Consider the following 13,242-nt stretch of genomic DNA (forward strand, 5'->3'; position numbering starts at 1 on the left):
ATGAGGCTGATCGGCCTGAGGAGACACATCTCTGGCCTCCAGGTTTCAGAAAGTCAAGATAGGGACAGGCAGGGCTTCCCTGGTGGCTCAGCGGTAAAGACTCCCACTGCCAGCGCAAGAGACATGGGTTCGATCCCTGGTGCAGGAAGATCCCACATGTGGAGCAACTAAGCCCGTGTACCACAGCTATTGAGCCCTTGCTCTAGAGTTCAGGAGCCAAAACTACTGAACCCATGTGCCATAACTACTGAAGCCCGAAAACCCTAGAGCTTGAAACAAGAGACAATACTGCAATGAGACACCCATGGACTGCAACTAGAAAGAAGCCCCCATCGCCAAAACTAGAGAAAACCACTCAAGCAGCAACAAAAACCCAGCACAACCAAAAATAAATAAATAATATTATATATATAAAAAAAAAAGCCACAGGCAAGTGGAAGTTACCAGAAATCAGATTTGGGCCAGAGGGAAGATCAGTCAGTGCTGACCAAGATGGCCTGGGCATCTCCTGGCCACTGATCTCCTTGTCACCAAGAATGTTCTAAGACGTATCCCTTCTTCGAGATGTAACCAAGACAGTGTTGTGAAGAGAAAGAAAAGAGTATGCACTCTGGATGGGACGGACCTCGATTCAGACTAGTTAATGTGAGTGTGACCTCAGAGCAGTCCTCCTCTCTGAGCCCGTGGACCTCAGAGAGTACTCGTGATGCACTGGAAATCCCTGGGTCACCTCTCGCAGCAGCCAGTGAGCATCAGCTATTTACCCCACGGACTGGCTCACACTGAGAAACATCCTCTGGCTGTCCCCAGATCCCTGCTCAGGACACCAACCCCGTGCCAGTCTGAGAGTGCTGCCCAACCTCGCTGCCATCCAGCCTCTGGGAGGACCGAATAGCAAGAAAGAGGTGTGTCCTCCTGCTGTCTGTCTGGACGTGATCAGAGGCAAGTAACAGAAGAATCCAGCGAACAGTGTTACTGTTACAGGATGGTCACTACTCACTTAACAAGTAATCTGCAACAGCTGGTTCCAGGGATGCCTTGGTACCTCGGTGATTCAGTCAAGGATGTCGCTCTTTCTCCTCTGCCATCTTCAGGGCATCCACAATGTTTTCCTGCAGGGTCACGGGATGACTGCCTAAGCTTCCCATCCTCACCAGACAGCCCTTAAGCAGGAAGAACCTTTTTTCCCTTGCATGTCTCTCTTTTCCTATAAGAAGTATCTTTCCCAAAGCCACTAGCAAATTCCCCTTATATCTTTTTATTTATTAATTTTAAAAATTGAAGTATAGTTGACTTACGATGTTGTGTTAGTTTCCCCTTATACCTTGCATAACAATTTTGTCCCAGTTTGCCAGGTACTTTTCCATTTTTTACCTAAATTTGCAGATCCTGGGAACCCCCTCCTCCCTGGCAGATCTGACCAGCTGGTGTCCCTACTTATATCCCATTGGCCAGAACTGGGTCAATGTCCATCCCTTGACCAATCACTAGTAAAGAGGATGGAAGTATTCCAACTGGTTTAAACCAATCAAGATTTACCTCTTGGGGGAAATGGCATGTTGCTGTTCGACCTGCTGTGAGGTTCTGTGAGCGAGGAAGCAGGATTGGCTGCTAGACGGGCATCTGCAGTGTCTGCCACACTTGTGTGCATCAGAAACCAGAGAATTCCTGTCCTAGGCTAGGCGCTGCTCTCCCCCGGCATCATCACCACCATGCTGCGTGTGTCTGTTTGTGACTAAGTGTGAAAGAATTAGGAGCATGACAAGGATGTTGGGGGAGGGGGGAAGGAGAAAGGCCCCAAAATACAGGCTTCCTCTCTGGTCATGGAAAACAAGTTTATTTTTAATCTGACATTAATGTGACCTTATTAGTGTGCAATTCTTCAGGCATGATTTCTAAACGGGCGATTTTCAGGTAATACTAACAAACCCAGAAAACAATTGATTTTTCTCCTAAGCTGGATTTTCCGTTGACTGTCCCTGGGTAGAGACTGTGGAGGAGGGGACATCTGAGCAGGACAGAGGGGCTGGGCTGAGGGCAGGCTAAGGGTTCAGCCCCAGCTCCAGCTCCAGCGGGATACTGGGGTCACCTAGCCTCCTCCCTCACCTCTTAGCTTAGCAACACTCAGGACAGAACCACCCTGAGTCTGACTGACCTTTACCTGACACCAAACCTCATGATTTGTGAGGTTCCAGCCACAGGAACCAGTCACCATCTCTTAAAACTTTAAAGACAAAGGCTTTAAGAAGAAGTCATTTGTAAACCTGGAAACGACATTTCATTCATTCAAACAAACAAATATTTACTGAATACCTACCATGTCTAGGCACTTCAGTGTGTTGGAGATCAAATCATGGTATGTAAAGATCCTCACCCTTATGAGGCTGACATTCTAGAGATGGCAGACAGACAATAAGCAAGAACTAATATGTATCATCATCAGTAATAAATATAATAGAGAAAACCAGAGACGGGGGTAGAGGTGGTTAGGTAGATGAAGGAAAGGGGTACCTGCTTTTCTGGATCAGAGGTCTTCTTACCTATTTTAGTAAATAACATTTTATTGGAATACAACCAAGCTCATCGATTTACGTATTGTTTATGACTGTTTTCATGCTACAGTGGCAGAGTTGAATAATTACAACAGAGGTTATATGACCTGTGAAGCTGAAAATATTTACTATCTGGCTCTTAAAGTTAGCCATCACAAGGAGATACCATTTCACACCCACTAGAATGGCTATCATAAAAAACACACAGTGACAAGTACAGATGAGGATGAGAACAAACTGGAACTCTCACACACTGCTAAAGAGAATGAAAAATGGTGCAACCACTTTGGAAAAAAGTCTGGCAGTCCCTCCAAGGGGAGACACAGATAGCCATATGACCCAGCAGCTCGACTCCTCGGTATATACCTAAGAGAAATGAAAGTATATGTCCACAAAAAGCTTGTACCATAAATTTCAGAGCAGCATTATTATTCATAGTAGCCAGTGATGAATGAATGAATAAATAAAAAGTAGTATAGTTATACAATGGAATATTATCTAACGATAAAAAGAAATGTAATAGTGATATATGCTACAATATGGGTGAACTGTGAAAAGATTATGCCAAGTAAAAGAAGCCAGTCACAAAGTGACATAGTGTATGATTCCATTTGTGAAATACCCAGAAGAGTCCATCTATAGCAAAAACAAACTGCTGACTGCTTAGGACTAGAGAGGCTGGGCAGTGATGGCTAAAGGGTGAAGAGTTTCTTTTTGGGGTGATGGAAACTGAATGTGGTGATAGTCCCACAACTCTATGAAAATACTAATAAGGCATGGAATTGTACACTTTAAATGAGTGAGTTGTGTGGTGTATGAATTATATCTCAATAAAGCTGTTTTTAAAAGGTTTACCCAAATTCCCTGGTGGTCCAGTGGTTAAGAATGGACTTCCACTGCAGGGGGCACAAGTTGGCTCTCTGGTCAGAGAACTAAGATCCCATATGGTGCAGCCTAATGCCAAAGCCTTTGACTGTGTGGATCACAATAAACGGTGGGAAATTCTTCAAGAGATGGGAATACCAGACCACTTGACCTGCCTCTTGAGAAATCTGTATGCAGGTCAGGAAGCAACAGTTAGAACTGGACATGGAACAACAGACTGGTTCCAAATAGGAAAAGGAGTATGTCAAGGCTGTATATTTTCACCCTGCTTTTTTAACTTCTATGCAGAGTACATCATGAGACACGCTGGGCTGGAAGAAGCACAAGCTGGAATCAAGATTGCCGGGAGAAATATCAATAACCTCAGATATGCAGATGACACCACCCTTATGGCAGAAAGTGAAGAAGAACTAAAGAGCCTCTTGATGAAAGTGAAAGAGGAGAGCAAAAAAGTTGGCTTAAAGCTCAACATTCAGAAAACTAAGATCATGGTATCTGACCCCATCACTTCATGGCAAATGGATAGGGAAACAGTGGAAACAGTGGTTGACTTTATTTTGGGGGGCTCCAAAATCACTGCAGATGGTGACTGTTGCCATGAAATTAAAAGACGTTTGCTCCTTGGAAGAAAAGTTATGACCAACCTAGACAGCATATTATAAAGCAGAGACATTACTTTGTCAACAAAGATCTGTCTAGTCAAGGCTGTGGTTTTTCCAGTAGTCATGTATGGATGTGAGAGTTGGACTATAAAGAAAGCTGAATGCCAAAGAATTGATGCTTTTGAACTGTGGTGTTGGAGAAGACTCTTGAGAGTCCGTTGGACTGCAAGGAGATCCATCCTAAAGGAGATCAGTCCTGGATGTTCATTGAAAGGACTGATGCTGAAGCTGAAACTCCAATACTTTGGCCACCTGATGGGAAGAGCTGATTCATTGGAAAAGACCCTGATGCTGGGAAAGATTGAGGACAGGAGGAGAAGGGGACGACTGAGGATGCGATGGTTGGATGGCATCACTGACTCAATGGACATGAACCTGAGTAAATTCCAGGAGTTGGTGATGGACCTGGAGGCCTGGAGTGCTGTAGTCCATGGGGTCTCAAAGAGTTGGACACGACTGAGTGACTGAACTGAACAGAACTGAAATAAATAAAAAACTTTTGTTCTAGACAGTTAAAGAAGGCTCAAATGGTGTCATTTGAGCCTCTTTTGGAACTGACTCAAAGTTCTCAAATAGTAACAGGTATGGCAACCCACTCCAGTGTTCTTGCCTGGAGAATCCCAGGGACGGGGGAGCCTGGTGGGCTGCCGTCTATGGGGTCGCACAGTCGGACACAACTGAAGTGACTTAGCAGCAGCAGCGTTTCACGGAGCACTTAGTGTCAGGCTAAGTGCTACGTGAGAAGCATTTTGCAAATCACTGCCTCATCTAATCTTCACAGAGATCCCATGACTTAGATATGGACAACTCCATTAACCAATGAAGAAACCGGAGCATGGAGAGATTAGGGACTTGCCCCAGCTCACAGAGCTGATAATGGCAGAACTGGGCTCCGACTGCAGGTATTTCTGACCTCACAGCCTGTGCCCTTAACCACTGCTACGTACTGTGTGTACATAGATCCCTGTCCAGTCTTTGGTTTTCTAATCTCTCCCAGGTCAGAAAGATGGCCCTAGGTGAGACAGAGTTGGTGAGGAAGAGTGCAGCCTTCAAGGAAAGTCAGGAAGGGCATGTGGGAACAGAGGAGAGGAGTGAGTGTGCAGAGACGTGTCTCTGGGCTCAGGGAGCACTCCCATGGAGGGAGCAAGACAATAATGCAGTCATTTTAGAAACTATAGAATACTGGGAACAACCTATTGCATAGAATTCACCTAATGCAAGACGTGAAGAGAGGTTTATTTAAAACCCAGTTCCTGGGTTTAACTGATGTAGTGGGTCTGAGTTGGGAACCAGAAATTCAAGGTTGACAGAGTCTCCCTGGGAGATTCTGATGCAGATGGTCAGCAAACACACTGTGAGATGCCAAGCAGAAACTTAAAGGTCAGCACAAGACTCCTCTGGGTGCTCCCCTTACCCCAATCTCGGCCTCCCTGCTTATCTCTCCCTTTCTGATATTCTGTATTCCTGACTCTTCGCTATGTACCCAGAGATCCCATGGAGCCTTATGGGCCTCCTAGGCTCTGTCCTTGCTCTTTTCTCCATCTGGCATGACCTTTCCTACCTTCCTTTTGCTCTAAACCAACTTCCCCCGAAGCTTCATCACACCTTCCCTTTCTCAGTTTCCCATCCCCTAAAGGTTCATCATCTGATGTGTCACCTCCTTATGAAACCTTCCCTAATCATAGGCAAGTTTCTTTACTGCATCTATAAAATGAGATGGAAGGCAAGACAGAAATTGTATGTGAGGAGCATTGCAGGCACTCAGTACATAGCAGCTATTATTTTTATGTTGCTTAATCTTGGGCAGGTGAGTTTCTGCATCTCTGAAATGATAAGAGCTCTTGTGCCAACCACTGTATTAAAACATACAATAACCACCCATTATTTTCCTCATTTTACATTTGAGGAACGTGAGGTAAAGAGAGATTAAGAAATTTGTCCAAGGTCATCCAGGTAGAAATTGGTAGTACTTGGATTTGAAGAGGCATCATTCATCATGTTATACTGACTTCCATTGTTACAGGGCTTCCCAAGTGGTGCTAGTGATAAAGAATCCACCTGCAATGCAGGAGATGTAAAGAGATGGGGGTTCGATCCCTGGGTTGGGAAGATCCCCTGAAGGAGGGCATGGCAACCCACTCCAGTATTGCCTGGAGAATCCCTTAGAGGGGCCTGGTGGGCTACAGTCCATAGGGTCACACAGAGACGGTCACAACCGAAGCAACTTAGCTTGCACCATTGTTATCAGACTCCAATCAAACAATAAATACCAGGATTCTGGCACAGGGCCTGGCATGTGGTAGGTGCTCAATAAATGCTAGAGACTAAATTGAATTGAAAAGTTCCTACATCCAGGGAGGGGGTAAAAACTACTCAAAGACTTTACTGATAATGATGTCTCATGCTTTTTATTTGACAAGACTCAACACCTTAAGATCTTTAATGAGAATGGGACATAAAAAAATTATTCAGGAAAAAGTTCAGAATGGTGTTCCATTGAAAGCCTGGTAGGTGCAAATTCTGTCAATCTGCTTCAGGGTGGGTAATTGTGGGTTTTAACTTCAGGACATTCAGATGGTGCAGAAGGAGGATGGGTAGCTGATCTGGTCCCAGCCATCCACTCCCCTGCCCCTAGCTTCCAAATCTCTCTCTGTCACTCTGTATCATCACTCTATATCATTGGCACCTCAGATGCTGACTCTTTCCTCATGAACAACGAAGGGAGATTCAATTTAAGAAGGACTCAGTGCAAGAAATACTTGGGTGTTATTTTCCAACTAAGGCGCCGCATGGAATGGAAACCCTTCATCCCACTCCAATTCTGTTTCAACTCAGGTCATTCATTTCACTGACTCTCTTTAGAGCACCATAAAAAAACTCTGGTAGACCAGAAAGCCTCCCATTTTGAGCTTGGGGTCTTTCTACAGAATTAGCTGGCTTTCTGTTTGAATTGCATCAATGGAGAAACCTGTAGGTCACATTCTTTCCAACATGGATGAACCATGAAAATATTACACTAAGTGAAGTCTTGTCCCCTTTCACACAGCTACCCAGCTTTTGGTGGCTCAGAAGTCTAGAAGACAACAGCAAAAAAGAACGCTGAACAATTCTATCAACTGGACCAAACCCCAAGATATTGGAACTAACCCCTCTCAGGAAAAATAAAAAAGACAATTTCCAGTTGGTTTACAGGACATAAAGGATAACAAGAGTCACCACCAAATAAGACTAACAGGTTTTCCTGAAACGGACAACTTTCTGAAACGCTTGCCGAAACTCTTCGTTAAACACAGTATAGATTATTGGATTGATGAGGGAGTTCAGATAGCCTAGCCAGGTGAAAAAGTCAAAAAGTGCTGGGTGGATCCAGCAGGAGTCTCTGCAGATGGGAAGGACCAGAGATGCTACAAAGAAGGGCAGCCAGCAGACGATAAAGGCCCCCAGAATGATCCCCAGGGTTTTTGTGGCTTTCCTCTCTCGGGCAGCAGAAATCCTCTTGCGTTCCAGGACACTATCGGCAAGCTTGATTTTCACGTGGTTAAAAAAGAGAGGAGAGCCGGCTGAATGAGAATTCCCCTCGTGAAGGCTGGGGTTGAGTGAGCACAGTGAGGACCCTGCAGAGCCTGTGATGAGATGCGCGGTGGTGAAGCGCTTCCCGTAGAGGGACGGCGGGTTCAGGATGCGGTTTCGGGCGGCCATGTAGATACGGCCATAGAGGATGATGAGCAACACGGACGGGATGTAGAAGGCCCCACAGGTGGAGTAGATAGTGTAGGAGATCTGAGACGTGTTCACCAGGCAGTCCGACATCTCTTCGTGAGTTTTGGCCTGCCGCCAAAAGAGGGGTGGGATGGAGATGCAGACCGAGATGGCCCAGACCATGGCGATCATGGCGGCTGCGTGGCCCGCAGTCCGGCGTTTACTGTACTCCAGGGCATCCGTGATGGCCCAGTACCTGTCCAGAGCAATGACGCAGAGATGCAGGATAGAGGCCGTGCAGCACGTGATGTCAGAGGACAGCCAGATGTCACACAGGAGTTGGCCGAAGCTCCAGGTGTGGGTGGTGGTATAGGCGATGCTGATGGGCATGACCAGGATGGAAACCAAGAGGTCGGTCATGGCCAGGGAGCCAATGAGACAGTTGGCTGGGGTATGGAGCTTCTTGGTCAGGAAGATGGTGGTAAGCACAAAGGCATTGGAAAGGACTGTGGCCAGGGTGATGATGGAAAGGACCACGGCAAGAGCAATCTTGAGGGCTTGGAGGGTCCCCGGGTCCCAAGCCCCTGGGGTTTCTGTGGCATTCAGGGATCTGTTGGGAGCCCCCTGCAGAAGCCCTTCTACTGACTGGTTTGGGGGGGACATTCTAGGTGGCTCTGTCTTTCCACAGACTTTCACATACACAGCTCCTTCTTTCACAGCTGTCCTGCTCACAGAATAAGGTCATCCTTTTGTTTCACGCTGGTGGGAGGCAGCCATCAGAACAGAACCCAGCGAAAAGCCCTCAAAACTCGACCGTTGAAAGAACACTGAGGTGCCTGCCACCTGGTAGTTAAAGGTCTTTCCTAAATCAGATGAACCCCAAGATGTCTCACTGTTCTGGAACTCTGCCCAGCAACTGATCAGGCGTTAAGCACACATGCTGGATTTGTTAGACATTTACCAGGATGTCAAAACAGTGTCTGCAACGCTCTGGAATTCTTGCTTTTGGCATTTTGGCTCCATCCAAAGCTTGAGAGATAAATGTGTTTAATGAGAACTTAAGAATTTCCTCCATTCTATTCTGAGAATATTCTGGATTTCAGGTCGCCCCTGGGGATTTTTTTTTTTTTTTTTAACTAGAGACAAAAAGAAGTGCCAGCTGGTTCAGAGAGGCAGTGCAGTCAACAGCTCACAGTTTTCCCAGGTTCGTCTGCATGTGTCATGAGGATGTTAACTTTGGTTCCTCTCCCACTTAACGTCTGGAGCCTGAACAGACAAAACATTCCAGTTACCAAGACTCGAAGAATGCCTGAGCTGGGAGAAGGCAAAACAAAGAGATGACTGTAGGTTCATCCTGAAGGGCACGTGTTCAGAAGTTCTGGGGGTTAAGGAAAGACAAAAAGTAGAGTTAGTTTCTAGAAGGACAATTTAGACGTTTGAAATTAACTATGATGTTAAAAGGATGCTGTTTAGTGCTGGCAGTGGTGCGGCCAAGCTGGCATTTTCACACAGGTCTGGAGAAGACAGGCGAGGCAAGGTGCCCCACCCCCACAATTCTCAGAGTGGGCAAAGGATCACAGCTGCTGGACATATCACAGGTTTCTTACAAGTACGTGAAACTAGCTCTGTGCATTGTGAATCAGGAATCATCCTATTTATCCAGAAACAATGGAAACTAAACAAAATAACTGTGTACACACACACACACACACACACACACACACACACAGAGGCCACTGGGAAAGATACCAAACTGTTACCATGTATTTCTCTAGGAATTGGGGGACCGGGCGGTGGTGACCTTTTTCTTATCATATGAGTTTTCCAAATTTCCTAGAGTGAGCATGTATGACTCTTAAAGTAAAAAGTGGAAACAACACCTTTTCATTAAGGAAAGAAATTGAACTGCAGGGAACTCCCTGGTGGCCCAGCGGTAAAGATCCTCCACTTTCATGACTGTGGGCCCGGGTTTGATCCTTGGTTGGGGAACTAAGATCCCACGAGCCATGTGGCAAAAAGAAAAAACAAAAAACCCCAACTAACTGCAAAAATAAAATCCTGTGCTTTTTTTCATGGTGAAAGTTTAAATACAAAAATAAAATTGACTTTGCAAATGAGAATTGGAAATTAAGTCACAAAAAAATCTTGAAGAATCATTTTCTTTTCTTCTCTGTGTCTGTAGACTTGAATCTGGGTTTCAGTATTTGAGACACAGGCAAGTCCTGGTATCTGAAGTCCACAGGGCCTGGCAGGAAGCCCCTGGGTGTATGGGGTTGAGAAGAAGGATGCTAAGACCCCTTAGCCGCATCAATAACCCTACTGTGTCTCCCCCCATCTTGTGTGGAATGCTACAACTCCACTAGGAATCCCTACAATTCATTTATCGTTATCTCTTCCAGCTCAACTTAGCAAACAGGCCTTGCCCTGAGAGCATTCACAGCCCAGGAAGGGAGGCAGACATGTAGTGTCAAGGACCCTGGGATGGAGCTGGCAAGGCAGAATATATATTATATATACATGCTTTTCTAAAAAGTGTGATGTCACTTTCTTTATTGGTGGTACCGAGCAGCTGGTGGGATCTTAGTTCCCCTACCAGGGTTCGAAACCCGAGTCCCCTGTGTTTTGCAAGGCAGATTCTTAACCACTGGACCACCAGAGAAGTCCCCACAGTTTCATTCTTAAGGACTGCATGTTGTTCCATTGGTTGCCCCCATTAAGGAGAAGGGTCTCAGTAGTCAACGTCGAGAGGGATGGCGTTCCTGGTGGCTGGAAAGATAACAGTAAAGGCCTGGAGCCTGGAGTGCGGAGAGCAGAGGATCAGGCTTCAGGCGTGGGGGAGGGGGGTGGGCAGCAGAGCTTGGGGTAAGAGTTTTGCTTGGACTGGGGCGGTCTAGGCTCTAGTCCTTGTTCTACCCCAGCCCTCCTGTATGACCTTGGGCAAGTCCTTAAGTCTCAGATTTCTTCCTCAAAACAGCTGCCACCCCATCTGCCAACCAGGACTGCTGTGGGGCTTTCATTGCTCCTGGCAAGGCCAGCCGTTGAAACCCACTGAAAGCCTGAGAGATGTCAAGAATCACTGTCATCCTACTTCCTTCCTTCTGCTCGGCTCAGGGCTTTGTTGGGAAACTTCAGTCTATGGCTGTTGATTGGTTTTATTTTGGATTTAATTAATTAATTTGGCTGTGTTGGGTCTTAGTTGTGGGACACAGGGTCTTTGTTGTGTCATGTGGGATCTTTTGTTGCAGCCCAAGAATTCTCCTGATGTGGCCCATGGACATAGCAGGTGTAGTACGCAGCCTTAGTTACTCCTCATGACATGTGGGATCTGAGTTCCTGAACCAGCATTGAACCCACATCCCTTGCATTGGAAGGCGGATTCTTAACTGCTGAACCACCAGGGAAGTCCCTATTTTTTTATTTTTATTTTATTTATTTATTTTTTAAAAATTTATTTATTTTTATTTTTTTTAAAATCATTAAGAAGCTAAACGTGCAAGATGGCAGTTTCCCTCTCACACCCCAAAAGTGTGCTTTGTCTTTAAAAAAAAAATATCTGCCTAGAGGACGGAAAACAGCCTGAGTTTAAGAAAACCCTTCTTAAGCTACCTGTTCTGAAACATTCCCTGAATTTGAGGAATATTATCGTCGCACCTTTGATGGAGCTCTTGGTACGTTCCAGGCTGGGACCCACTCCACCTATGGCCCCCAACTGCCAAATGAACCAATCAGCGCTCAGAAAGGTGATGTCACCTGCCCCAAGGTCACCAGGTGGAAGTGGAAAAACCGGGTCCAGGATCAGCTCTGACATTTCCATTCCTCTCCACACTGCCTCAGCTCAGGAAGAAAAGCCCTCCGGCATGTTTGCTTCTAGGCGTGAAGCTGGTTTGGGATCTCCTGGAGATAAATTAAAATGGTGATTCCTTCACGCTACCCCACCCCCCCCTCCTTGTCCCATCCTCCACCCCAAAGGCCTCTGGCTGAAGCTCTCCTTTGGTTCGCAGGGAAAATGTGAAGCCAGGTTGGACTGTTCAGAATTTTCTTCGCTCCAGATGGTCTGGGTGAGCGAGGTGGCGTCATCTCCCACGGAAGGCTGGTGTGCTTGCCCCCAGACCTAGGCGGTCACTCCCTGGGTTCCAGGCATACCAATGACCTCATTCCAGCGAAAGGCGTGGGCTCAGAAAGGCCCGGGAGGCTGGTGGGTGACATCTTGGGAAGAAGGACAGTGTGGATTGCCTTGGTCAGGAATGCCAGGCTGGAGTTTTGTAGCAAGCCACATGATTCTTTTTTTTTAAATTAATTTTTATTGGCATATAACTGTTTACAGTGTTGTGTTAATCTCTGCTGTATAGCAAAGGGAATCATGAATACATGAATCATGAATACAATACGAATACATCTATCTTGTCTTCTTTGGATTTCCTTCCCATTTAGCTCACCATGGAGCAGTCAATACAGTTCGCTGTTCTATACAGTCAGTTCTCATCAGCTATCTATATTATACATGGTAGTGTATATATGTTGATCCCAATCTCCCAGTTCATCCTTTCCCCATTCAGCCCTTGGCATCCACAAGTTTGTTCTCTAGGTCTGTGTCTCTATTTCTGCTTTGCAAATAAGTTCATCTGTACCAAATCTTTGTCGATTCCGCACAGAAGCATTAACATACAACAGCTGCTTTTCTCTTTCTGACTTACTTCACTCTGTATGACCGCTTCTAGGTCTGTCCATGTCTCTGCAAATAACACTATTTTGTTCCTTTTACAGCTGAGTAATAGTCCCCAGTTTCTGTGTGCTTCTTGGGAGTCACATAATTCTGAGGCTGTCTCCTGCCTACCGTTCTTCCCCAGCTTGAACAAAGTTGGGGGAATTTCCCACAATCCAGCTACCTTTGGAGATATAGACTCTAGGTCCATAGTCAACCCTCCCATTAAATAAAAAGATAAAAAACAGAAATCTTATGTAATTTCAAATAATAAGGTAAAAAAACAGAAATTCAAACAACGAGTTACCGTCTTCAGTCATCAGATAGGTAAAAAATTTTAATCTAGTTGTGTCATGTCATTTGGTAAAGGCGGGAGCAACAGGAATTATCACCTCCCACTGGTTAAGTATACTTTGGACGACACTCGTTAGCAAACAATTTGGCCTTATGTCATAAATCTAAAAACGTAATGAGCACCTCATGACCCAGTAATTCCACTCCCAGGTATATAAGACAGAGACATTTTCAATGTGTTCCCCGGCAGACAGCAACAAGAATAATCACAGTAGTAATGACGGTAACAGCAAACAACTGGAATCCACCCAATCATCCATCAGGGGCAGGCTGGCAGAATGTGGTGTGTTCCTGTGCCGGCTGCTACAGAGCAGCGAGACTGGGTAAATCAAAGCGCGTGAATAACAGTGCCAACAACAAAAACATGCCAGAAGAAACAAACTGTTTA

General features: G+C 45.7%; 1 protein-coding gene across 1 annotated transcript; it reads right to left on the bottom strand.

Moving 5' to 3' along the window:
• Positions 1-6,670: 6,670 nt before the first annotated feature.
• On the bottom strand, positions 6,671-8,461 carry HTR1D (5-hydroxytryptamine receptor 1D). The gene has a single exon (XM_065927515.1). The coding sequence runs from the start codon at positions 8,459-8,461 to the stop codon at positions 7,328-7,330; it is 1,134 nt and encodes a 377-aa protein (XP_065783587.1). The 3' UTR covers positions 6,671-7,327.
• Between the last annotated feature and the right edge of the window lie 4,781 nt (positions 8,462-13,242).

Source organism: Muntiacus reevesi, chromosome 3 (assembly GCF_963930625.1).
Source record: "Muntiacus reevesi chromosome 3, mMunRee1.1, whole genome shotgun sequence".
Taxonomy (NCBI): Eukaryota; Metazoa; Chordata; class Mammalia; order Artiodactyla; family Cervidae; genus Muntiacus; species Muntiacus reevesi.